At 39.0% G+C, this 27,150-nt stretch overlaps 6 protein-coding genes across 6 annotated transcripts; 5 read left to right on the forward strand and 1 right to left on the reverse strand.

Annotated features, from left to right (window-relative positions):
- Positions 1 to 301: 301 nt before the first annotated feature.
- EAF01_010584 (uncharacterized protein) lies at positions 302 to 1,653 on the forward strand (the record flags this gene model as incomplete). The annotated part of the gene is made up of 6 exons (XM_038918841.1): positions 302 to 371; positions 471 to 531; positions 587 to 615; positions 676 to 1,112; positions 1,164 to 1,437; positions 1,490 to 1,653. The coding sequence occupies 6 exons, from the start codon at positions 302 to 304 to the stop codon at positions 1,651 to 1,653; spliced, it is 1,035 nt and encodes a 344-aa protein (XP_038765544.1).
- Positions 1,654 to 2,550: 897 nt separating this feature from the next.
- On the forward strand, positions 2,551 to 4,293 carry EAF01_010585 (uncharacterized protein; the record flags this gene model as incomplete). Its single annotated transcript, XM_038918842.1, has 1 exon — positions 2,551 to 4,293. The coding sequence occupies one exon, from the start codon at positions 2,551 to 2,553 to the stop codon at positions 4,291 to 4,293; it is 1,743 nt and encodes a 580-aa protein (XP_038765545.1).
- Positions 4,294 to 14,645: 10,352 nt separating this feature from the next.
- EAF01_010586 (uncharacterized protein) lies at positions 14,646 to 15,712 on the forward strand (the record flags this gene model as incomplete). The annotated part of the gene is made up of 2 exons (XM_038918843.1): positions 14,646 to 15,054; positions 15,120 to 15,712. The coding sequence occupies 2 exons, from the start codon at positions 14,646 to 14,648 to the stop codon at positions 15,710 to 15,712; spliced, it is 1,002 nt and encodes a 333-aa protein (XP_038765546.1).
- A 1,288-nt stretch (positions 15,713 to 17,000) lies between these two features.
- On the forward strand, positions 17,001 to 17,531 carry EAF01_010587 (uncharacterized protein; the record flags this gene model as incomplete). Its single annotated transcript, XM_038918844.1, has 1 exon — positions 17,001 to 17,531. The coding sequence occupies one exon, from the start codon at positions 17,001 to 17,003 to the stop codon at positions 17,529 to 17,531; it is 531 nt and encodes a 176-aa protein (XP_038765547.1).
- Positions 17,532 to 19,759: 2,228 nt separating this feature from the next.
- Positions 19,760 to 22,983, forward strand: EAF01_010588 (uncharacterized protein). Its single transcript, XM_038918845.1, has 4 exons — positions 19,760 to 20,462; positions 20,519 to 20,745; positions 20,796 to 21,468; positions 21,518 to 22,983. Exons 1-4 carry the CDS (start codon positions 20,188 to 20,190, stop codon positions 22,707 to 22,709), a joined length of 2,367 nt encoding a protein of 788 aa, XP_038765548.1. The 5' UTR covers positions 19,760 to 20,187; the 3' UTR covers positions 22,710 to 22,983.
- Positions 22,984 to 23,330: 347 nt separating this feature from the next.
- EAF01_010589 (uncharacterized protein) lies at positions 23,331 to 26,030 on the reverse strand. The gene is made up of 3 exons (XM_038918846.1): positions 25,642 to 26,030; positions 24,619 to 25,580; positions 23,331 to 24,564 (listed from the first exon to the last, which is right to left on the reverse strand). Exons 1-3 carry the CDS (start codon positions 25,926 to 25,928, stop codon positions 23,633 to 23,635), a joined length of 2,181 nt encoding a protein of 726 aa, XP_038765549.1. The 5' UTR covers positions 25,929 to 26,030; the 3' UTR covers positions 23,331 to 23,632.
- Between the last annotated feature and the right edge of the window lie 1,120 nt (positions 26,031 to 27,150).

The raw sequence follows: 27,150 nt of genomic DNA on the forward strand, positions 1-27,150 counted from the left end.
AGAATATCCTGTCTACTTTGATATACGAAGCACTCGGTACTGAAATAGTCTCTAAATACTTCGTACTGCAGCTCGGATATATGCTCAATCCACAGCTTTTCATCGGACAAGATATTATTTGCTTAGAAATATTATAAGTTATTGGATCTTTCTAACTCCCCCCACGTCATATTACCTTCGTAGACTAGCCGAAGAGAGGGGCGTGGGAACATCATTATTGTCGAAGTATTTTTGTACCCCTCATCAATACAATTGTTTCTATTCATCTATAACACCGTCAACAACTTTCGCATTGCATTCCATGTACTCCTTTCGCAATTTAAGCAGACTCATTAAACCAAACTATTTACGACAAAGCATTGTAGATTCGGGTACGTTCTCAACAGCTATACCAAAGCTACATCAATCAGCTCAATCACTCTTATCGATCCCACCTTGTACAGTTTGCTAATACTCTGCTCCTTTTATAGCAAGTAGATCATACGCAACAATGGCTACCGATACCAACACCTATAAGTTTAACCACTCGATGTACGAATATAGAATACACATCTTTTATAATTGGATGATGCTAATCCGCCAAAAGGATTCGAGTTAAAGATCCTAAGGAATCTGGTAAGTTTGTACCTCAAATATATGCACTCGAATAGCTACAATATCTAACAACTTATTCAGTCAAATTCTACGAACACTTGGGCATGAAAATGATTCGCAAGATTGAACAACCTGAAGCTAAATTCGATCTTTACTTCATGGGTTACGATTCCCCCAAAGCTCTCTCGCACGGAAACCACTTCAGTGATCGTGAAGGATTAATCGAATTGACACATAACTATGGAACGGAGAACGATGCCGATTATAAAGTCTCAAATGGAAACACTGAACCCCACAAAGGGTTTGGGCATACTTGCATATCTGTCGACAATCTTCAAGCAGCTTGTCAACGAATTGAAGATGCTGGATATAAATTTCAAAAGAAATTATCCGATGGACGTATGAAGCATATTGCATTTGCATTGGATCCAGATAATTATTGGGTTGAGATTATTGGGCAAAGTCCTGTTGAAGAGACTGAGAATATCAAAACCACTGACACCGAGACCTATCGAATGGTAATCCCTTTCCTCTGCAAAATGACATCCAGGTAACTAACGGAATTGTAGAACCACACTATGATTCGTGTCAAGGATAAAGAAAAGTCATTGAAGTTCTACCAAGAAATTATGGGAATGTCACTTATGAGAACAGCTGAAAACCCAGGTGCTAACTTCAATCTTTATTTCCTTGGTTACCCTGGTGAAAAGGGTCTTCCTACATCATCAGCCACAGCCAATCGCGAAGGTTTGTTGGAGTTGACCTGGAATTACGGTACGGAAAAGGAAGACAACTTCAAATATCATAACGGTAACGATGAGCCACAAGGGTTTGGTCACATCTGTAAGTTACAAAATTATTCTTTTGCATATGGACTAGACTAAATCTACAATAGGCGTGTCAGTTGATAATCTAGATGCAGCATGCGAAAGATTTGAAAATATGGGAGTTAATTGGAAGAAGAGATTGACTGATGGTCGTATGAAACACGTGGCATTTGTTCTTGATCCTGATAATTACTGGATTGAAGTCATTCAAAATGAGAAATTGAAGGAGTGAGCTAATTGGTAAAGGCTGGAGTGGGATACCCAAGTAGGTTACAGTATTTGGGGGTATATCAGAACTTGCATAGTGCATATAGCAGATTGATGAAGCTATCATACATTATCAACCACCAAGAACGAATAAGCACAGATTCTATCATTTCATGTGACCTTCGTAACTTCTGTGATATCTTCTTTTTACCAATGATGATTAGAATTCGAATGAACAAGGTTCTTTGGATGGTCGGGCTCTCATCGACATTCCGCATATTATACATTAGTGTATTGCGGGGTTCAATTGCGGGGTGGGGGGCTATCCATAGGAGAAAGAAGAGGCCAAAATTAATCTCCCATTAAATTCTATAACTTATTAAGTAATCAATCAATAATAAAATTTAAAAAGTTAATAATATTAAGTAAATTCTTAAATTATTTTCAATCACAAAAATCATTTAAATATTCGGTTCTCTTATTAGTTGGAATGGAACATTTGAATTAATGGAGGGCTTGACAAGTCGGCCTGTTTTTGCTCCTACGTAAAAGGGGGGGGGGGGGGGGGGGGGGGGGGGGGGTTCCGTGTCATCTCATCTCATCAGATCTCAGAAAGTTTCATAGTCGAATCAGGAGTTGATCTTCAATTTGGGTGTGGTACCTCTATACAAAAGGCCAACCTTTCCTGTTCCTGTTGGCTTTCATTGTGGTTGTTATTTATTCACTTCTTCCTTATTTATCCCATGCTTCTTGATTTCTTTCTCGATTCTCTTTGATATTGGCCTTCGACCAACAAAGAAAGGGTATCAAGTCTGCCAGGTACTACTTTATTCCTAATACTACGTAATCCTTATACACATAACCTTCGAGAAGCTTTGAATTGTTCTTCAATCAAAATCGAAAAGAACATAAAAACTTCACAATGGCACCATCAGCCTTACCAAATCTCGACAATACCTCTTTCGACTCCTCAAATTGTCCCAAAATTCTCATTCCAGAAAAAGTATCAGTCGATGGTCTTGCTCTCTTGGGCAATACATTCGAAATCCATCAACCTAAAAACCTATCACCTACAGATCTTCTCGAAATAATTCCTCACTACTCCGCTCTCATCATTCGCTCAGAGACAAAAGTTACAGCGAAAATTCTCGCTGCTGCGAAAAATCTCAAAGTGGTAGCGAGAGCAGGAGTTGGTGTGGATAATATTGATGTCGAAGCCGCGACGAAACATGGAATTATCGTGGTTAATTCTCCGAGTGGAAATATTGCTGCCGCGGCAGAACATACCATTGCGCTTTTAATGGCCGTAGCGAGGAATGTACCGGCTGGGGATCGGTCGTTGAGGAATGGAGGGTGGGAGAGAGGAAAACTTGTAGGGACGGAAGTAGGTGGGAAGATCTTGGGGGTTGTGGGACTAGGGAAGGTGGGATTGAAAGTTGCGAGGATGGCAGTGGGATTGGGAATGAAAGTTTGGGCATTGGATCCATATGCGAGTCCACAGATTGCGGAGGCAAATGATGTGCTTCTTGTGAAGGAATTGGGAGAGCTACTACCCATTGTGGATTTTCTGACGATTCATACCCCGCTTATTGCTAGTACGTTGGATTTAATCGGGAAAGAGGAATTGGGGAAAATGAAGACAACGGCAAAGGTACTTAATGTAGCAAGAGGAGGTGTCTACAATGAACAAGCTCTCCTTGATGCTCTCGAAGCGGGTATCATCGCAGGAGCCGGTCTCGACGTCTTCACATCCGAACCTCCAACTCCTTCATCCCCAGCTCAGAAACTCACTCAACATCCCAAAGTCGTTGCAACTCCTCATCTTGGTGCCTCGACGATCGAAGCGCAAGAATCGGTTTCGGTAGATGTGTGCACACAAGTTCGTGCTATTCTCTCTGGAGGTCTTCCTACTTCTGCTGTCAATGCCCCTCTGATTCTTCCAGAAGAATACAAAAAACTTCAACCATTTGTCAAATTGATGGAGAAGATGGGTGGATTATACACCCAGCATTATCGTGGAAAGGGGGTGGGAGGAAAAAAATTCGAAGTAATATATGAAGGAGAACTTGCGGGGATCGCTAACACGCGACCACTTTTTGCGGCCTTGGTAAAAGGATTGGTGGGGAGTATTAGTGAACGCGGTGGAAGAGATGTGAATATTGTGAATGCGAGTTTGATAGCGAAGGAGAGGGGGATTGTGATTAGTGAGACGAGGATTAGTGAGAGTAGGTATTTGGTTTATGCGAGTTTGGTGACGGTGAAAGTTGAGGGGGGTGCGGGAAATGCAACTGGAAATGGTAATCAGATTATTAGTGGCTATGTAAGTGATCGGGGAATTTTCATAAGTAGACTTGATCGTTTTAACACGAGTTTTTCGCCCGAGGGAACGCTGTGTTTGTTGAGGAATAATGATGAACCAGGGAAAATAGGAGTTGTGGGGGGGATACTGGGGAGAGCGGGGATTAATGTCAGGTTTATGAGTGTGGCGGCTTTGGATAAGAAAGTGGGGGGGAGTGGAAATGAGGATGGGGAGGGGGGAATAAAGGAGGAAATTAAGAATGAGGCGTTGATGATTTTGGGAATTGATGGGGTGGTGGGGAAGGAGGTGGAAGAGGAGTTGAGAGGGGAAGAGGGGATTTTCGATGTAGGGATTGTTTGTTTGTAGGAGGAAGTCGGACAGTTGAGAATCTAGGAGAAGACTATGAGGTGTGAGCGAGGAGGGCTTAATTTTTGGAGAGAATGGAAAGATGGAAGATGAAGGAAATGGAACGGATAAGTAGGAGGGAAGTAAATAGGGGATCTGGTTTCAATAGCATTTCAGTATCTTATTATTATAGCGAATCGAAGTTGGGATACCATGACTGGTATCAGTATTATGTATGTTGATACTCAGGTGAAGATGAGGGGATAAGAAGATTTCTGAGAAAACATATATCTATTGATATATATCTTTAAAATCTTTAAAATCTTGAGAATCTTCAAATCTCTGTTTTCAACTCTCTACCCGACTATCCTACGCCTCACATCCCCAGCCCATCTGTATCATCTTATCTCATCTTATCTCCTGTCATCTCATCTTACCTTATTATATTTATACACTATATCCTACCTAGTAGCTATTCACATCTCTCTACCCACTTCTCCTCCTCCTTCTCACCCACTTCTTCTTCTCCTCCTCAATCCAATCCAATCAATCATTCATTCATTCATTCGCCTTCCTTTTCCTTCTTTCTTTCTCTCTTTGTTTTCTCATCCCATCCTCTAACTTGATCAGCAGATAGGTAGATAAGTAGATAAGTGGATTTTTAGAGAAATAAGTATATAAAACCCCTAAATCCCCCCTCCCCCAAAAAGCAAATTCAAACACGAACTTGTAGTCCAGTATCCCAAAACCAGGAGAAATCGTGGGTTTCAATTCGTTGCGGTGAGGTGTACGGTCTGCTGTTTGCACTGTGGGCTGTGGGTTGTGATGGATTGTGTGTGTATTCTAGAACTAATCAGGGGAGTTTTCATAGAGGTTTCTCATTAGGGATTTTGTTGTTACATACCTTTCTTGGTTTTCTTTTTGATTTTGGGAAACGATTGGGATGGATGTGAAGGGGTGTTAGGAAGAGAGGGAGGGGGGAATGTAGTGTTATATTGTGTTGTGTTGTCGTTTATCTATTCTGTTTGGGTTTATTTTTCTTTCTCGCTAGTATTTTCATTGTCATTATTATTTTCATCATCATCACATACATAGACTTATTATCAAAGACCTTCCATTTCTTGATCACGTCGGAAAGTTATGATTTTACCATCGATGATAGATGGATGTGTGTATGTATATGTGTATGCTGTGAAATATTAGGGGTTTAAAAACGGATACTTCAAAGATGCAATCTCATCTGGGGTTCCTGCGAATCAGTCTGCTTTTTTTCTTTATGGAGAGAAACCTTAAAGGGGAGAGTGGTGTTTATCTAAGTTTGTTTGTGATGAGAGTTTGCTCACGGAAGAGGGGAGAGATTGGGCGAGGAGGAGGGGAATAAGAGGGAAATGAATGTCGTGCTGAATTTGTGTATTCACTTCCGTGACGATGGGATTTTCTCAGCCTGTTGAGATTAGATTGCAAATTGATCAGTGGAATTTTTGGAGGATGGTGATTGAGAATGGTGAACGTATTCACTCATCCACATTTAAAAATGCTCTAGATAGAAGCTCACAGATTAGGAGTACTAATCAGAGCAACTTGGCGGTGTGGTCTATATAAGAAACGCCTAGCGGTTCATTCCATTTCATTTCCCCAACGGAAAAAGACGAAGAAAAGCGTGAGCACATTTTCCGGATAATTTTGGCGTTCCAGTGTCCCAACTCGTAGGTACCATGGTTGTATTAAGCTTCCATAGGAAGAAGGTAATACTTTGGCAGGTATATAAATGGATATCTTTCGTTGGTCTTTTGGTATTTGAATTTTCATTTTCGGATGAGAGGTTTTGTTGTTGTTATTGTCAATAACTATACTGACTTCATTTTGCTATTTTAAGATTTTTGTCGTCGATTTCGTTGGGATAATGCTTTTGTGATGTTAATTCTGGAGACGTCGACTTATAATGTATATGGATTAATTAATGGAAAGGCGTGTATCTTGGGGATGTTGGTAAGTATGGCGGGTGTAAGAGAACTCACTTCTGGAGGTATGGTTGTGTTCTAAGTCGGGTACCCTACTTTCGGGCCACCCCCCTTTTGGGCCACTTTTTACATCAAAAATGGAATTTTTAATTCTTTTATTTATGAACAGAATTTATTGAAAATTTGTGTATATATAATTCAGATCGTTTTGAATTTAATCTGAAGTTTTTAGATTTTTAGGATTTTTCTGTATTAAGATCTAGAGCTTCAAAATATCGATTTTTAAATTTGTATGGAAATCACATATAAATTTGAAACTTTTATAAAATCTTTAATAACTTTTTATTAAAAATTATTAAAAATAAACTATAAAATTTTATTATAAATTTATAATATATTTATTTTGAAGAATTCAGAAAAAAAAGAAAATTTCCTATAAATAGATATTTAAAAGAATACTCTCAAAATTACAGGGATTATTTATATTACTTTAAACTTATTGTATATTATATCTCTATATTTATTAATTTTTTAATTTTTTTTTAATTCCTATATAAATTTAAATTCAAAACTTTCAAAAAGATATATAATTTTCTTTTAATGGTTATTATTAAAAAGTTATTAAAGATTTTATAAAAGTTTTAAATTTGTATGTGATTTTTATACAGATTAAAAAATTGATATTTTAAAGGTTTGAATTTTAATATAGAAAATTCTTCAAAATTTCAAAATTTCAAAATAAGCTTAAAATAGCTTAAATTATATATATTCAAATTTTTATTAAATTAGATTATATATTGATAGAAATATTAATAGGTTAAAAAAGCGATTTTTGGTGTAAAAGGGTGGTTCAAAACAGAGGTGGCCTGAAAGTAGGATGGTCGACTTAATATGAATGTATATTTCGAATAAATAGTCACTAGGACTTGAGACGAAGTTCTTATTATACTATATAGAAGCTATTTATATATATCTAGGTACCCTAGTGCGCTAGTATTAGCGTACCAATATTCTTTTGTTCAAAAAAATAATGATTAATTATTAAAATATAAACATTAAGAAAGGCTTGATTTTGATGTATTTTCAAAGTAGTAAATATATTAATATAATACACGCACTAATAAACTACGTTATTATTCCTATTTATAATCTTTCTCGCTTATAATCAAACAAGAGAATATTTTTATACCTATAACATGGTTTAACACTAAGTGTACTATATCACCGAATACACTACTTTTATCTTAATTTATACTCTTCAATTTTAACATACAATTTATCAATCATTTATTATATAATTAATAAGAAAAGAAGCTCAAATACTTTTAACTATTAAAACTATTCAAAAAGATAAAAAGTTTAATATTTGTAAAGCTGTTAAACTATATAATATAATATATATAATACTTTTCTATAAAATGAAAGGCTTGCCTTTTTATATAGAAATTCAAGTAAATAATTATAAGATTACAAAATTAAAAGAAAAAGTAATTATTTAATATATATTTGATATAAATTTAAAAGGATTTTTATTTAAATTAAAGAATATAAAGAATATAATGAATAATATTCTCGAATTAAAAAATACAAAATATATTGAGAAGCTTTAAGTGTATTAATTCGTAAAATATTGAATTGAATTAAAGATATGTTTTAATTATATTTATAATTTTCAAAAAGCTTTCTATAAGGATCCTAAGCTTTTTAAAAAATAGTTTCGATTAGTTATAAATATATAAGCGAAATATAACATTTTGAATAGAGATTTCTATAATTTCAATGAAATAGGCTTTATAATAGGGATTATATATATAGTAATAGTAATAATTAATGTTGAACGAAATAATAGAAGTAAGGTAATATAATTAGATAATTGAGAATGGGTTACAATAATAATATATGAAAATAAAGAGAATGGAATTATTCCCTTATTTCTAATAATTCAAGAACAAGTTTATCTCTTCAATTAGTATATTGAAATGAATCTTTCTATAAAATAAATTATTAAATTTATATTTAATAAGTAAACAAATAATAAAATAGATTTAGAATAATTGAAATACTTTAATAAATATATTAAGAATTAAAAAAGAGCAAATATCGAATGTTAATATTAAATGAATATAAAAGTTACAAATCAATAGCTTTTTAAGTATACTATAAAGAGAATGATATTATATATTTATATTTATTATTATATTTAAGTTATTTAATTCAATCATTTAATGTTGACTATTTTAGTAATCTAAAATGTTTATATAATGGTTAAATTAATGGATTTATTAAAGTATATATTAATTATATTTCAAAGATTGAATTCTTTATAACTTTTAAAGTTATATATAAAGAATCAATTATTTTTCAGAATATGAAATCAAAATTTCGAGGAACAGGTTTAATTCCATTTAATGTTACGGGAGCTGCCTCTAGGATTATGTGAAAATGTCTAGAGTTCTTTCGAGATGATTTAGATTAGACTTCAAATAGGAATTCAATAAAGTTATAATTGATTGTAATTCTTGTAATTATAATAATGAAATTAATAATTATTCTTGAATACAAAGCTCTATATTATAATGAAATCCATTTTTTATATAAACCTTCGTCCTTTTTGGATAGCCTGAATAGTCTATTTATTCTGTTTATTCGCGAATAGTCTGAATAGCCTATCTATCCTGTCTATCTATCACATAATACTTATCCCATAATTTATAATACTTTTACTACTTATCTAACCTATACTTACTAACTAATCTATAATTATTATTTACCTTATATTTATTATAAAGTAAATACCAACAAATATAAATGTCTATCTTTTCTCAATCACTAATTACTTACTCAATTACCCTTATTCCTAACTACCTTTTAATCTCACGATTCCTATAATACTGTTTTCGTAGGTCACAACATTAAGGCTCGTCTTTACCTTATAATCCATATTGCGGTGCGGGTACCTCCATAACATGTTGTTGAATAATATAAGATTGAAAGTATAAATTAAGGTAAAAGTGGTGTATTCGGTGATATGATGCACTCGGTGTTAAACCATGTTAAATCTATTGGGTTTGAAATATTTCGATGACATAAGCTTGCCAATCAATTTGGTGGATCTAAAATATTTCATGCTAGTGATGTGGCGGACTAATTGAATGCACGGATCTGAAATATTTCGAAATATTTAAGAGCTAAGGATAAGCGAATCAATAGAATCAATGGATCCCAAATATTTCGATATATTTCGACTATATAATAAGTCCTCAAAGCCAATTGTAGATACGGATCTGAAATATTCCGACGCCACCATGAACACCTTGACATGGCCACCAACTTCATTTGTTGTTACTGCCCAGGTGGTACCTAGCACGCTTAGGTAGGGGTTTCTTATTGTCATTAATGGTATGTCATCGCCGTAGCTCTATCGTTATTGTCGCTTTATCCACTTTCGTTTTGCTCCAACAGATCATTATCCCGTAAACATTGGTCAATCAAGTAGGTAACTTCACATTTCTCAGCTTACAACAGCTTCATCTCTCGCCGACGTTGACCAGTGTGCACTCGTAATGCGGCCCGTTATTTGTGAATTATATCAAGTCTCTCCTAGGTTTTAAGAGCAAACCCAAGTACTCTTTGGTCTCTTATAATCCCTATGAAGGAAAACTCTGATGGTGGACTGGGTAGTACCCTTTTGGTATTCACTTCATTTTCAAATTGCGATTTACTTTTCTTGCTATATACATAGACTACTGTAATCGCGGGTAAAGAGTTAAATTGAAAATTCACGACGCTATCGTTGATGACATGTCTTGTGAGCCTGCCTTTGGTCCTTGCACTTCGCTACGTTCAGTACTGTGTGTAATTCGGGGTTTTGACGGCAAGTCATTCTCAAGATTTCTGGGAGAAATTCTGAAATTCCTTTCAATCGCATTCGTCATTGTCGTCTGAGAATTCTGTTACCGTCCATAATTACACTGTCACTCTCAACACGCACATTGTACTTGCACGAGATCAGTGCTTGATACTTGCATTGCTCCCACCACCTCTAAGCTCGTATCAAGCTCTGTCGCAGTGGCTTACACATTAGTTTCCTTCAGATCAACACCATACTTCTGACACTCAACTTATTCGAATGCTTTTTTGCGTCTAACTCGATTACTTTGATATTCAAATTTCTGGTCTTGTAGCTCTCAAATAATGTGCAGAGCATACATTCGGTAATGTGCGAATCGATAATCAAGAAAGAGGGGTAGACCTCGGCCTCCAACAATTCAAGTGAATTGTAAGGTCAGGTAGACTTTGGGAGAATCGCTCGGCCACCGGGGCTGTGAGCTTCGTGACATCGTTCTTGGAGCCATGGCAAGCGCTCTTGGGCTATATAAGAGATCGAAGGTTGGCAACTTTACTCAACATCTAATTCAGTGGATTTTTGGTAATTTCTACCTTCAAGTGTCTGCGGAGTGGGATGATCAAAGTTGTGTGAAAGGGAATATGTATAGGGATTTGTTTCCAGGAGGGAGAGAGTTCTGGCGAGAATGATATTATCTGGTGTTTTGGTAGTCTTTCTTGTTGTTGTCTTTTAGTTATTTTGATTGTCGTTTTCTTTTTTTGTTGCTGTTGTTTGTCATACATGGTTTACTTCAGATTCGCAAACCATTAGCACGCTTGTGCGTATGGTGCAAAAGCTTTTGGAGAGACAATCTGCGTAACAATCATTACTCCACAGATATTTGTCGGATGAAAGGCGCATTGGATATGGGCTTATTTTTCAATCTACTTCCTCCTCCATCCTTTTGACTATCTCTTTTTTAATATGCCCTTCTTTTCAAAATCTTCTTGAACGGCCACGAGATACCTTGGGGTCCGTGACACCTCATTAACTTCATAATTAGAGATTCGCTCACGTGTCCATATCATACAGAGAGGTAAAGAATCAATTCACTCATTTTCCGATGAATACGCTTGATGATTAGTATCTGGAAAACTTGAAGATCCATTTGTTTCGATCTTTCAATTGCGGGGAAGCTGACACTTGGGTTATTAAATTCACTCCAGAAGGTTGATGTTGAGCTCAAAAATCATACTCGTACACATGAAACAATGGCTTTCATGTGGAAGCACATTTTCTCTCCAGTTATTCGCTCTTTGCGATGAACAAAAGGTATCCAATGGGATCACTGAAATCTGCTGGACAATTGTTTTAGGTCGCAATTGATCTCGCACTCCAATCAAACATTTTAGCTTTTAGCAAAGATTAGAGCAGAGCTGTTTGGTAACTCTAGGACTTATTCTTACATCACACCAGCCAGGAAGAAATGAGATGGGATATTAGTGATAGCGAACACTTGGATGTTAGCAACGACAACGGGAATCGTATATCATCTGAATTATTTGTTGCTGTCAACATGTTCTTTTTTTCGTATCAGTCAACTACCATTGTATGCCCTGTTGATACTACCAGATCTTAGTGTCAAGGGATGAATCTTGGATCAGAGGTTGATTCACGCGACTTCTCTGGGGATCGCATATTTGCGACCGAAAGTTGGTTAATCTTCTCAGATCCAGAGACCTGCATGTTATATAATAACCCAGGCAAGAAAATTAGGGTAACCGTCTGACTGCATTCACTCGAACTTGAAGATATTCAGGCATTTTACAATTGCAACCTCAGAGGCGGAGTAAATTCGATTTTTGTTGATACCTAGATATCTCATGACTTTTAATAATTCACCCAGAGATAGGGGGGTATTCTCAGTTTCAGTTAGAGAAAATTCGTTCAGTTGAAATTTTGTGAAATATATGCTTGATTAACACATATTTGCTATGGAAAAATAACTACGATTACCAGGAAGCTTGATGAACACATCCATGACCCAGGTTGAAGATTTCTCTCAGAGCGTTACCGGAGATTCAGAGCCCACTTCATGTTGAGTTTGAGCTCGTATGATCTGTCTCGGAGACTGCAACCTAGAACTACCTACTACTGTCTTGACCTGCGGTTGTTCAATTGAGTGCCATCGTCTTGCCGATCTAAAGTATTCCTGTAAATTTCATCTTGATTGCCGTGCTTCTACACAGACTCCTCTATCTATTTCATCTTGTTAACTAGTTGATTCAATGATATAGGTCAGGATTGTAATACTTGGCATGCGTTGAGAACACCACATCACACAAGAACGAACTTTGCATTTCTCCTTGAAAAATATTCAATCCAAGACCTTAGAAGGCAATGTACTTAAGTCTAAATCTGGTAGGCAATTTAGGAAAGAAACGTAATTCGAAGTCGAGACCAATGGGTGGCTTATCGAGTTTCATAGAAATACTTCTTTATTTATGATTTACACATCTGACAGACGATCATTCAATGTTCATCACCAATTCCTGGACCTGCAGTCTCGCATTAACCTCCGTCACGCTTGATTATGACACAATTTCAACACCACAGCCCAATCTTGCACCACTATCAGTTTCCCCTTCGCACTCAGATCAAAATACGTACTTCTATCTCATTAGTGACCACCAAGCTTTAGTTGAACATCAAGTAGTGGTTTAATGAATCATTGGGCGAAATGATCTTAGCTAGCTAATCAGGAGTTTCATTTGACTTGCTATATTCTTGTCTTGTTCCAAGCAATCAGACAGCTGATTTATTTGGCTAAATCTTGGCTTTTTCCATGTCTGGAAATCGGAAAACAAGCCAAACGGGAAGCTGGCCTGATCACTGGAGAAAATTATTCCAGAACTTTAAAATTCATGGATTGAATTCTGTGACGGAACAAGGGATCTAGTCAGTATAATTATATTATCTAAGAATACTCCAAGCAATTTCTAACACAAAATTTGCCTAACCCAAATTCTTATCGATTTCGTTTACAGTTTTTCCGCTCTACTATTTTCCCAATGCTAAAAATACAGAAAAATTCATTCAAACAAATCACCGACCTGATATGGAAGACCAAAGAATCTCAAAATGTCAAATTGTATGATTAATATCGTGGGAATCTCCTCATGTATATCTTTTCGGAGAAAAAGCGCATGATGAGATGGTTAAATATCATTTAATTAGTTGTTCAATCCTACGATTCATACACTCATGCAACTAATTCCAAGATAAGATTGAAAAATTAGTAATGAAATTACGATCAATGTTTGATAATTTACAATCCTACATGGCAGAATTCAGAGCTAGCTCGGCAGGGCACTGAAGTTCAATGGAGATCACAACTCGGAGCTAACGCAATGGATCATTAGCTTTACAATATTGTAGCTACTTCTGAGGCTGGTTTCGAGCTTTTAGATATGTTGCAGAAGTTCCAGCCGTTTGAAGAAGACTTCATGATGGGTTTTGCCTTTACTTACCTGGGTATTATGTGCTGTTCCACTAAAGTTCCTATAACAGAAAGAGTCGAAGAGATTGGATATATATTTTGAAGAGAGTAAAGAACACCATGCATATTCTCTGATACACAGAACTGCCACACGATAGAGGTCTGAGTTGAATCTTAGATTCATGAACTCCAATCTTTCATACTTCTTTTAGAAACATTTCAGAGCTTTTAGCAAATCCAGGGTTTTGGAATTGCTTCGTGTACAACTGCGGGCCATGACATCAAACTCCTTGATAAGGCTGTAGGAGTGTAGGGAGAAAACGAGAAGCGGAAAAAGGAAATAATATATAATGAGAGCAAAAAATCAACTTTCTAATTCAAAAACAGCCATACTATAAATAATATCAAAATTTTATATCCATACCCCTCTCAAAGATCAAGAAACTTCTCGCACATCACATCACAGTCCCCTCAAACATATATAGTCATCTCATAATTATTCTAAACTTTTCTCCAATTTCTCAAAATTTTCACCTTGCTAAATCCCAAAAGCAATCTAATACAGCACCTTCGAATCACTCACATACAGTACTTCGTTACCCATAAATATATCATTTAAACCACTCGCTTATTTTCGCAAATCCGGGACTAATAATAATGATAAGTATGTCATGTACGGCTGTGGAAAGGTTCTGTAAGAGTCTAGTATTATCACTAGTGAAGCTGTACTGAATTGTATAATTTATATTGTATTGAGGGTCTGAGAACTTCTCGTATGCAGAGATAGATTTCTTTGCGCGGGTTGAAGTTTTCTTGTTACAACAATATCTTGCAGATTCGGAACAGGACTTACTCGAAGAACTCTCAGGATATCTGGCAAGGAATACAAATGAATTATCTTCTTGAGATGATGTATATTTACAAAATCTCCTCATTACATCTTCAACACTTCCACGAACTACTTCAATAGCTAAATAGTAAGTTACACCCATTCTCTTCTCTCCTCACTTTTCCTTCTCCTCCATCTGGCTCATTCACAACACTAACGATTCACCCTGCAGACTGAATAAAAATCTAAAACATCAAAATGCCCACATCAAATAAGATCAATGGCATAGATAATCTCTCAGAATTATTTGGAAGCATCATTGTGACCAACAGAAATGATGTCTCGAGTATGAACTCAATCTTTGGCGCCATTAGGCGAGACCGTGAAGAGGCAGCAGCAGCAGAAGCCGCTACCACTCAATCAGTCCCAAAGGCTGCACCTGTAGCCGAAGAAAGCAGGAAAGCTCTTGCAAAGGATCACGAAGGGAATATTGTGATGAGTGGGGATGATGTGAAGATCTCATCGCAACATAGACGCAATGAGAAATCCATCACCAGAAACACGGACAACGATAAGATCACGCCATTCAAAGACAACGACACTGAACGCAATGGCAATGCTGCTCCTGCGCCTAGGAAAGTACTCCAAGAGAAGGTGATCACCAGAGGTACGCCATCTAAATGCCCCCATCCCCACCACATACATCTGCACCCCAACTAACAACCCCCAAAGAACAATTCTCCCCCCATCTCTTCACGATCAAGCCAACAATGCGAGGAAAACAAATCGGCACATTCGCCACGCAGCCCATCCCAAGACACACCGAGATCCTGCGCGAAGCGCCTCTCATTTCTGGAGGGCCCACCTGGCCCGGCCGCGAAGCAGCCTACAACCTTCTCTCCCCCTCCAAAAGAGCAGCAGTTGATTCTCTTTCCAGCATGTGCATGTGCGGTAAGAAACCCGAATTCTGTCTCGAGACCCCTCTCATGAAAAGATGGGCCATCAACTCTTTCGAAATAAATCCTTTTCTACAAGTTGGTGATGTGACGAATAACAATTTTATCTACGATAAAGCATGTCGTACCAACCACGCTGGTCTACCCAATTGTTCGCGTTCCTTCCACTCAGAACATAGTATCTCGATTCGCGCGATGAGGGATATCAAGAAAGGAGAAGAAATCACCATTAACTATGGGGTTTATGGTTCCGCTTCTTTTCCGAGGACGAATATTTCGGAGAGATGGAAATTCACATGTACATGTACCACATGTGTCAAGGGAGAATTTGGAATAATATTGTGTAATGGGTTTCGATTGATCTTGTGAACATTTCGTTTTCGGATGTGATGGTACGGATCTATTTTTGTAGAACATTTGAAGTAGATTTTAACGCAATAAACAATTCTAACAATGTAATCATATCTTCATATATCATGAAAGTGAATATAATCTCTAGTAGCAGCAAAACTCAGTGATAGAAATCAGGATGAGAGACAGCTTCATACGTAGTGAGACATTGAACAATACTTACCGATCGAATCCGGCACGTTCTCTTTCACTTGATAGATATCAAACCCTTTGCAATTAGCTAGATGGATTTGATGCATCGTGTGGAAGTCTTTGATAGTAATAAACTGAAATGTCATGATGAGAGACAAACCCCTACTTTGTATTCGAATGGTGTGCATTAAATGGGGAAATAACGACACACACAATTCAACTCTCTTAAGAACCTCATCATATGAAAATATCATCCATGAAACGAACCACCAAATCCAAATTACCCAAAATTGCTCTCAACACTGATCCGATATACTTCCTATCAACGAGCTCACATACCGGGACCAGTCTAATATTTGAAAACTATAGTCAGGTATCCATTCTCAACAACCCCCGGCGAACCGAGAAGAAAGATCTCTCTTCTCAAACCCCAGATATCTACCCATCAAATCACATGTAGAATGGTAGAAATGTAAACACAGATATCAAATCTGTATAGAACACAAACATATCTGGCGAATATGCAATGATGTAAATATATTATATTGCTACATACAAGTAGCAAGGACCAAAAGATAAATTCCCATATAATCTGTAAGCAAGACTCAGACACCCAATTCCTACTCCCCATATCCCTAATCAAGAGAACCATTCACAAGCGAGATTTCCCCGTAAGTGCACTTTTGGAAACCATCCAGCAGTCAAAATGCTGGGCTTTTCGGCCACTGTCGAGAAATTATCAATTGTGTGGAAAGCCATTGTCTATATTCATAACTTGGCGAAAGTACGTCCTTCTTGCGAAATGATCAGAAAGTACGGTAGTAATCAGGTACGGCTTCCAAAGTCTTTCCTTGATGAACCATATGCTTGAACGATGTCAAAACACTTTGAGCCGTGTTTCTAGGTACGGGCAACAAGACTAGAAGCTCATAAGGTCCAGCCAATTACTATTGAAACCTATAAAACTTTCTCTCAGGTACTCAATAGCACAACACTTCCTCTCACATAAACATTTCTTCATCTATAAGATACTTCCAGTCTCCAGATCTCGATCTATCTCAATCCATCAAAGAAAAATCAAATAATCAACATTTCAAACTTTGCTATCGAAGCAATGGCTCCCTTCAATAACCAATCCCAAAGTGTTGAGGCAGCTACAGCCCTTCTTTACAAATTCAGCCTTGCTGATATCACGGAATCCAATGATAAATATAACCAACGCGTTTCGTCCTTCTTTCGTCCTAACACATCAAACCAGGCTGCTAAGAATAAGCGCAGCACGCCGACCAGTAACCTAGTGGAAAGTCCCACAATCAAAGAGGCACCTGAAGAAGTTTTTGAAGGACGAGGCACCATGGAAAAAGCCCCCAGGAAATTGTTTAGGCGGCGAAGAAATTATCGATCCCAGGTTCAGGACGAGTTAAGATCTAGATATGAATATGGCGAAACGATGTCAAACGGCCGGAATTCAAAGCACATCAATCCCCGAACTACCCAGCTTATGATGCGACGAGAGCAAGGATTGAGACGATTGTTGACTTTGAGTGATGATCAGACTTCGCATGCAGAAATCTTGACTGCAATCGTGGCTAGAGATACTACCAAAGCGAATGTTCTCAAGAAGACGAACACTGGCTCGAAGTAATCTTAGTTAGTACGCTTTTGAAATCCTTCTGTAACCATGGATCACAACAACTGACTGTTTACATCCAATAGATGCAGAAGCGAGATAACGATCAGAAATGCTGCTGCTACTAGGTTGACGGTGGGGTATGTGGCACTGCGGGGTTTGGGACAATGATGGTGTTGGGAGTAAGCGAGAAGCATCTTTCGGTTGGCGCAAATTAATGGCAATAAATATCATAATTAAACCATGTTAAAGATAATCAAATACAAGAAATACTTAAATTGCGCGTGAGAAAGAAAGCCATCAAATTTGTTATTAATCGTTTTCAAATATTAGATGATCACCGAATAAATTTTTGACAATGCTAACTCTAACGATATCCTTATCTCAGTTGCACAATGCATGATTGATAACGTGAACACATTTGACATCCCGCGTTGAACACAAAGTGTTACGCGCACGCTAATGTCGTGACCATGTTTTGATTGATTGGACAGAAACGTCACAATGAGGCTCTCGACGTTTATGAGTTTACCGGGTGCCATCAACAACGTGCGTGTTACCCGTGCTACCAAGTGTTTGTACATATCCAAGAGACATTGTTTGAGAGAGATAGTATCTGAAGCGAGAGAAAACTAAAACGTGAACATAATACGGGTTTTTGTGTCCCAAGATCAGGATGAACAAGTCTATTCTCGCCGTAAATAGTCTTGCATGATATAATTCCCCGAGACTTCGGCGAGGAACTTTGTTATGATGTTGTAGTGATTTCATTCCGAAACGCAGAGCCTTCCGATAACGTGAGGGAAGTAAGATCTCGAGAGGGATGCGAGGAAGAAAAAGAAAAAGAAAGTAGTGTACCCCAATGTTTCAAATAAAAGGTTTTGCTACCTCAGTTTCATTCCCAAAAAACATTTGAAATGATTCAAAATGTTAGGTGTATTGGATGGAACGACTTTCCATATGAATTGTGGGTAGAGTATCAAACTTTACATGTGCCATGAAACTTCATATGCTCTGATTTCCGTGTAGCCCGAGGTCGCTATGATTTCAAAGAATCTTTGTGACCGATGAGACTTCGCACAACCTGATACATCGACTTTCATACCGCATAAGGCTTTTGCGGGAATAACCTCAGCTCTTATTATCGCCATGTCTTTATCTCAGAAGGAAGATTGAAATTTTGCCAAGACGAGAATACATGCTCATATTCTCTTCATCTCTTCGATATGCGTATTATCTCGGCTTGACATCCTAGTCTTCATCCTGGAGCAAGATAGGAAAATGAGTACTTTTGTCAATTAACTGAATCCAAGAGTGTTCCAAGAAACAGTTGAGTGATGGTATGCCGATTGATAGATTTTTCACTCCATGCCAAACTTTTGAAGGCAGCAGGTATGTACTCATGACGGATAACAAGAGATAATATGCAGTCAGATCCAAATACATGTCTGATAGGTGATGTGAGATCAAGCTTTTGGTACGAATCAAAGACATTCTCAGGAGAGGAAAGGACGCAGATGAATGTAAGATTTCACTTGGGTGAAGATTTCGACCATATGGACGTCGAGGATATACACGCTAATGACGTAAGCACTGACCGACTGCTTGGTACTTGACTTGGTAGTGATGATATAATTGATTGATGAGTAGCGGCGTAGTGTGATTCTAGTGAAACACTGAAAAAGCAGAAGTCAGAAATGGAAAATATGGAAAATATAGAAAATGTATACGAGATACGGGGTAGAGAGAACCAGTCGTCCGGTACCAGACCTCCATACCTACGCGCAGGAGGAGAAAGAGGCCAACATTAATCACCATAATAAATTCTAGAACAAATCAATCAACCACAAACAAATCTATAGGAGTTATTAATAGTGTTGGAACGAATCCGTGGATATTGCTCAATTATCATAAGTTAGTTACTATTTATTTAACTAAACTTTTAGTCCTCTGAATCGAGAAAGAATAATAATTGTATTATTAATAAGGTCCTGGACACACCTCCTCCGTGTGCGTAGTGAAGCGTGATTTTAGTGAATGGGAGTGAATAGTGAATGGGGATACCAAGGAATATCCGATTTAAGTGGAGCACCACCATCGTCATATGTGCTTGGGACTGATCTGATTGGCCAAAGGAGATGAGCCCCTGATGTATCAACCCTAATTAGGAGATTTATCAAGGTAGGCTTCACTAACTTTCTTTTCTTTGTTTCGTTTGTCCAGACTGAATGATTGAACTTCACGCAACACCAACCACAACCACACTTCAGTACATCAATATAGGAATCCTTCACGAATAACGTTGATGAGTCTTGTCAGTATCAAACTGCCGTGTTCTGGATTCCAATTCGACGTTCTCCTTCAATTCCCACACCTCATATAGTACCACCACCACATTGATGTCGTGATCATTACACCAACCTGCCACTTTTATCACCCATTCATTACTTGCCTAGGTAGTATCCACATCTCGGCCGAGAACTTTCAGATCATCCCAGTACTCAGTCTAAATAAGTAACCAGAGCCCGAAAAGAATCTCGAGAGAGAAAAAAAAAGCTCCACCTCTTTTAACCACACTACAGAGTAACATACAGGGAGCTGGACCCAATTGAATTACTGTCGTGGACAGTGATCATTGGAGAATACATCACAAATTATAGATAGAGTTGAGATGACCTCAAAATCGATGGTCGGAAATAGTCGCTCAAGCTTCATCAGCAATGGCTACACTTCTACGAGACCTGCCATCTTGGGCCTTGCGAAGATTCTATTCTTGAGTATCTGCCAAATCACCTCAGTATCTGCCGCTCCTATTACAGCGTTTCTCGGGATTGCCAGTGAAGAGGATGCGCCAAAAGATGCCGAAGATGCAAGCTTATGGTTATATCTATCAGTTGCAGCTGTTCTGGTTCTACTTGGAGGTGCTTTCGCGGGATTGACGATTGCGTGAGTGTTCAATGGAAGTTCACACAGTTCCCATGCTAATAGAAATTTGCATCCAGATTGATGGGACAAGATGGCGTTTATTTACAAGTTATCGCGACTTCCGGTGAAGGAAAGGAACAGAGACATGCACAAAGGGTATATGGATTATTACAGAAGGGTAAACATTGGGTTCTTGTGACATTGCTACTCAGCAATGTCATTGTCAACGAAACGCTGCCTATCGTACTCGATCGATCACTCGGTGGTGGATGGCCTGCGGTTCTTGGTAGTACAGTTCTGATTGGTACGTTGTATAGTTATCGCATTGATGGAGTGTGTGTTGATTTGCGTTAGTTATCTTCGGAGAAGTCATTCCTCAATCAATTTGTGTGCGATATGGTCTTTCTATCGGAGCATTTATGGCACCACCTGTGCTAGGTCTTATGTGGCTATTAGCACCTGTTGCATGGCCAACTGCCAAACTTCTCGATAAACTACTAGGAGAGGATCACGGAACCGTATACAAGAAATCTGGTCTCAAGACACTTGTCACTTTGCACAAAACTTTAGGAACAAGTCCTAGCGATCGATTGAACCAAGATGAAGTTACAATCATCAGTGCAGTATTGGACTTGAAAGAGAAAGCAGTTGGAGATATCATGACACCAATGGATGATGTCTTCACTATGAGTGCCGATACGATACTTGATGAGGATACTATGAACGTCATTTTGAGTGCTGGTTATTCTCGAATTCCTATTTACGAACCCGGAAATGAGAAGAATTTTGTCGGTATGCTTCTGGTTAAGATTCTCATTACATACGATCCGGAAGACTGTAAACGTGTCAGTGATTTCGCCTTGGCTACTTTACCGGAGACTCGACCTGAAACTAGTTGCTTGGATATTGTAAATTTCTTCCAAGAAGGAAAATCTCATATGGTACTTGTTTCTGAATATCCTGGCGAGAACTTTGGTGCTACCGGTGTGGTTACATTAGAAGATGTCATCGAAGAGCTAATTGGAGAGTAAGTAGAATTTGTCGCTCTTTACTTGCATGGAATTAACAAACAATAGGGAAATTATTGATGAGTCTGATGTTTATATTGATGTTCACAAAGCCATCAGACGAATGGCCCCAGCTCCCAAATCTTCAAGAATCAAGCCAAATCAAGTCGTTGAACCGCCGGCCAATGGTTCCCTTAAAGGTGCCGAGGACAGTCTCATTGATCTCTCGGAAGACCGTCCAAATAACTTGCATGCTGGCGGAAGGAGACGTAATCAAACCGATGTTAGAAGCGTCAGCCCTGCCAATCATTTCGGTACTAGTCCCAAGACGACATTCATGCGTAGAGTTTCAACAGGTGACAACGACAGAAACATCGTTGCCGTCAGAGCTAATATGAATGATATGCGTGAACACTTGAAACATCTAGGCCCATCCAATCTTGCTAGTCGACCAAAGATGACAAAGTATCAGTCTGTCAAAATCAAGCCTGGAAACGTTCTTGCTGGTAATAGGACCGATTCCAGAACGGACTCGATTCCTCATCGTGGATCTGTTGTCGAGGAATCTGAATTTGAGCCATACCATGACTCTCCAGGACCTCATGGTGGTGAAGGGGAAGGGTTACTCAGATCAGCCGGACAAGACGCCAAAGATGGAGTTCAAGCTTTGCAACAAGGTTATGGTACTTTAAGCAACCGCATTCCTAGTAAACTTGTCGAGGAGGATTCGACCAAACCACCCCAATATGATGGTCCACTCAGCCCAGTAGGGCAACCACAATCACCCGGCAACAATCTTTCGATCTCCAACTTTTTCAACAAAAACAAAAGTACAGATACCGTCGGATCCCTACCATCTCAAAAAAGCGGTACAAGTCCTCCAGCCAAACCATCCAAGAAGAGAAGTACAGCTAGAAGTGGAAGTATCACAGAAAACTTGGTAGAAGCTGGTGGTATTAGAAAGATGGTCTTGGAGACAAACGCAAGTAGTGAAGAGGAAAATCATAAAGATGGTAGAGTACTACACTCAAGTAGTACTGGTAGTGGAAGCAAGAGTGCTAATGGAGGAGAAAATAAGTTCATGCAATTTTTGAGTAATGCAGCAAGCACGGATAAATTGGCTGATGGAGAGAGGAAGAGTCAGAGATCTAGTCAGACGGATAATACGGGGGCGGATAGTGGAAGTGGTGTTGGTAGTTCGAGAGGTCATAGTAAAAAGAAGAGTAAGAAGAAGGGAAAGAAGAAGAGTAGTACAAAGTAGAGAGCGGTGGTGATATGTAACTGTTTTCAGGTGTAGAAACGTTGTAGGTGAAAATTCAGAGGTGGATGAAGATTGCTTTTAAATTGCTAGGAATGGAATGAAAGGGGAAGAAGATGGATTAATGATATTGCAGGCTATTATGCGAAATGAAGGATGCGAAGTACGGAAGGTTGGGTGGACGGTGAGGGTAAGGGTTTCTGTATTTATTTATGTATGTATATAAAAGTTATTCAATGAAATGATGTGATCGCTGGCGGTCGCAATCAATTCCCGAATGAAATTTTCTTCGGGGTGGTGTTGTATATATATATGTATGTGTATATGTATATGTATATGTGTATGTGTATATGTATATATATATATGTGTGAATGTCATCATATGTTTTGCTATATAATCATAAATATGATTGGGTCTAGTACCATCCAGGTGTCAAGAGATTCTCCCAACTAGAAGAGAACGATGTAAGATTACATTTAGATTGAGCCTCGTAGTTACGAAGCTAGTAATTCTCTGCACATACGAAAAGCTTTCGCAGAACTCTCGGAACTATGATTTTCTTATAGGCTTTATGTATGAGAGAGATGAGAGGCTATGAATGAGCATTCTCATGAATTTCTATGATGTGTCGATTCTGTGATATATCAATTCAATCAAGTCAGTGGTAAAAATTGTATAATCATTGATATGATATCGAATGATTTCTTGAATATTGTTTAACTAGGTAGGTATAATTGTTGGAGTTGAGTTGAGTTGAGTTGAAATGGAATAATTGAATTGTTGAAGGCTTTCAAAGGTAGATTGTTGGTGGTTAGATTCAGGGGAGGGAGGGGGTTCAAGGAGGAGTAGATTTTAGATGTTGGACTTAGGAAGAGATTGTATGCTATATCTGCGTATTTATCTGGTATTACGGCATATCCATCTCTCAAGTCTTCCCCATAACCATTCTCGCCCATGTAGGTTTAATCGTCCTTTCTTTTTCCTTTTCCTTTTCCCTTTCTCTCCCTTCATTCCCATTCTTAATCTTCATCCTCCTATCTCCCAGCCCTTCACCTAATCCCTCTTTTGTCTCGCCACGCCCCGGACTCCCAGGTAAACTCATCCTTTCCCCCGAACTCTCCGTCGACGTAATACTCCCATCCGTATCCGTCATTTTACTCTTGAGCGAAAAGATAGAATGGGTACTGCTGACTAGTGTGGAGTTTCCGCTTCCGGGACGACTGGCGGGATTACTGTTACTGTTGCTAGTGGGAGGGGGAGGGAAATGGGATTTGTGGGGTGTGGTGATGGGGGTTGGAGAGCGGGTGGGGATGGGAATGCCGGAGGGACGGCGGGTGAGAGAGAGGGAGGGGTCTTTCAGGTTTGTGAAACTGGGGTTACGGGGGGCGAAATAACTTTCTGGGGTGCGGGGCGCGGGGTTGCGGTTCGGATTGGAAGAGGGGGAGGGAGATGGAGATGGAGATGGCATGGAGATGCTGGAGTTGGTGTGGAAGGCGAGATTGTTGATATTGAGGGTATTGGTTGGATGTGGTGTTCCGTAGGGAACATTGCGACCGCGACCTCGGGTGTGTGATGGTCGGCGTTTGTGCGGGTTGTTTGATTCGAGTACTTTGATGCGTTCTTCTGCGCGCATCAGGGCTTCGGTTTGTGCTTTTAATTGCTTTTCATAACGTTCTTTCAGAACGTCGTTTTGTTTCTTTGCGTGGTTGCGTTCGTGTTCGATTCGTAATTCGTAGGTTTGATCTTTATTTTGGAGAGTTGCGAGACGTTCTCGAAGAGTGATGTTTTCGGTTTCTAATTCCAAGATTCGGCTTTTTGAGGAAAGACTATTTTCGGAGATGCTTCTCATTTTTGTGTCTGGTTGTATGGTTAGAGTGGGTTTTGGTTGGGAAATGGATAGAAGAAACTCACTTATTGATCGAGACATGATGTCGTTCTTTTTGTGACAGCAAGATAAATGATAGATTTGATCTAAGCCTCCAAGTTCACATAATCTCTCGTTAACTTCTTTGATTGAAGGTCGCTGTTCCGGTTCATATAACAACATTTTCTCCACCAGACCAAGTATATTCTTGGCGTCGAAGTTGGGCTCTTCTTCGTCTGCTAATGCTGCTCTTATTGCTTTGTCCCTTAATTTATTAAGATGTTTAGATAACATCTCATACTTCATTGGCCATTCCTTCTCCTTCATTACTTCGTCAAATGTCGCTAATTCAGTTGAATCTCCATATAATACCGTCGCAATATTGAGGAATATACAACCCAGGGAAAAAACATCTGCACTAGACATATGATGATACTCCCCATCATAAACCTCCGGAGCTATCCAAGACGCAGTACCATATCTTCCACAGGTTATGCTATTGTCCGAATCTTTGACATCTCTCGCGATACCGAAGTCGGCGAGGTATACCCGACCGGGACTTAGTAAAATATTCTTGGGCTTTAAATCCCGATGCCGAATACCTTTATCATGAACGTATAACAATGCCTCTGTAACACATCCCATAAGCTGTTGTAGGAATCCCAGTGCGGTTTCTGTCCTTTTAATATGTGTCGGATGATCTGAAGGGAGAATTGGTCGTCTCAACATACACAAATCGTCAATTTTTCCAATATCCTTGAGTCCGAGAGCAAAAAGTCGTTTCATCGCATCATCCCTATCGGCACACGTATCGGAACGAATCCCTTCTATATCATCGAGAAAATTGCTCAGATCGCATGTTGCCGCCGGATAAAGAAGTAGGTATAGATTTTTGCGCTTATACGTATATGTGCCGACCAGCTTCAAAATATGTTTATGCGCCAATTCCTCCATGGCATTAGCTTCCTCCCGGAGCTTTTCGACCGTCATTCCACCTCGAGGTATCACGCTGAGAAATACACATCAGCCTCACGGAGTCATAGAACCGGAGTGTTGGAGACAATGCTCACTGTTTGCGGGCCATGGTAACGGCACCATATGTAACGCGCTGCACAAGCCCATAGCTTCCGGAGCCTAATTCTTTTTCTGACGATAGGTGCAATTTCTTATGATCCGTCCAGTTTTGAGGATGTTTACCAAATCCAGACCAGCCCCCTTTCGAGCGCTCCCATTCTTCTATTTGCTTTTCCTCCCGTATCTCACTGGCGGGTTGTCCGATCACCATTGTCCATCCATCATCTACCGCGCCCGCCATGGTGAATTGAGCCCTAGCTGTCGCCAATTCAATTGCGCTCATATATCTCCTTTCCCGCTCCAAAATTCCACGATTTGGAATTAAAGGGTTTCGAATATTCAATGAGGAAAGATTTTTTAACAACCCAAAATCTTACGGTACAATTAATTGTGAGACTGTTATGTATGATGCACTGCCTCAGTTCAGAGCTGGAAAAGTCGCTGAGGCGAAGTCTGTGGCTGGCATCCCCGCATATGCAGTGTAACATCACTATGTGTTTATCGTGCATATCAGATTTTACATCCCACTTTACAGAGGAAAATATAAACGGAAGCTTGATAATTCGACGTAATGTCTAATTACGCTATATACCTAGTATCGTCGTCGCTGTGAAGATACTTGAGAAAAGGTATGGTAAAAATACAGAGTAGTACTCTGTACGTACGACATATGATGACCTCCAAGTTTTCTAGAAAGTAGTATCTCTCGCAACCGCTGCTCGTCTTTGCTACGAAGTTTGAGAGAATCTAATTAATAAATTGCTCTCAACATTCCCTGGTTACGTTTTCACTCTAGATGTCCATCCTCTCATTCATTCTACTTTGTCAAATCACGTTTCAAGACGGTATCGTGGAAGGGTCAGCTGATAATGAGGACAGGTAGCTCCTGCCTCAATTGCCACATTGAAATGCTTGGTGCAGCATCTTTTTTGTCTTCACCTTTCCATCATAATTTAAAGTGGAATAGCAGGTGAATATTCATCATCCCAATCATCCACTGTGTGCTCTGTCAAAAGGATGAGTGTCGCGAACACCTAACCACGCATTTCAATTGACACATGTGTTTCCGTGAATTACATACATTTGAATGATGGCTACAACAAACTCGAGTATAAAAGTACACGAGTTTCCAAATCAGAGGCTGTTACAAGCCTTTAAACTCCCTGTGTCAATTCAGCAAGTACAGAAACTCGATTCCCTCCCTGGCATGGCAATCTCAACCAACGGCGTGGTTCCGGTTGACCTTTTACAGATGCTCGCTTATCTACAGTCTAGATTCTGGCCGCAGCAATGGCTGCTAAACCACCTCCAATCTGCTTGTTGGAATTGATGATAAGCGCTTGCCCAGAGGCTGTAAGACCCTGTCTTAGACCATTTCTCCTTTCTACGTCACTTATATTTTTGGTTAATCCAGTTTGAACATACACACCAGACCATATCCTACCAATCCTGCCCTCAAGCATGGCGTCATATCTTCGGTCAATCAAAATATAATGGAAAAGATG

The sequence above is a fragment of the Botrytis porri genome, assembly GCF_014898465.1.
Source record: "Botrytis porri strain MUCL 3234 chromosome Unknown BPOR_017, whole genome shotgun sequence".
Taxonomy (NCBI): domain Eukaryota; kingdom Fungi; phylum Ascomycota; class Leotiomycetes; order Helotiales; family Sclerotiniaceae; genus Botrytis; species Botrytis porri.

Coding starts and splice junctions, on each gene's coding strand:
- EAF01_010588 (XM_038918845.1), top strand. CDS start 20,188: ATGACCTCAAAATCGATGGTCGGAAATAGTCGCTCAAGCTTCATCAGC. Junction 20,463..20,518: donor TTCGCGGGATTGACGATTGC/GTGAGTGTTCAA, acceptor ATTTGCATCCAG/ATTGATGGGACAAGATGGCG. Junction 20,746..20,795: donor TGGTAGTACAGTTCTGATTG/GTACGTTGTATA, acceptor GATTTGCGTTAG/TTATCTTCGGAGAAGTCATT.
- EAF01_010589 (XM_038918846.1), bottom strand. CDS start 25,928: ATGAGCGCAATTGAATTGGCGACAGCTAGGGCTCAATTCACCATGGCG. Junction 25,581..25,641: donor GTTACCATGGCCCGCAAACA/GTGAGCATTGTC, acceptor TGTATTTCTCAG/CGTGATACCTCGAGGTGGAA. Junction 24,565..24,618: donor CATCATGTCTCGATCAATAA/GTGAGTTTCTTC, acceptor CCATACAACCAG/ACACAAAAATGAGAAGCATC.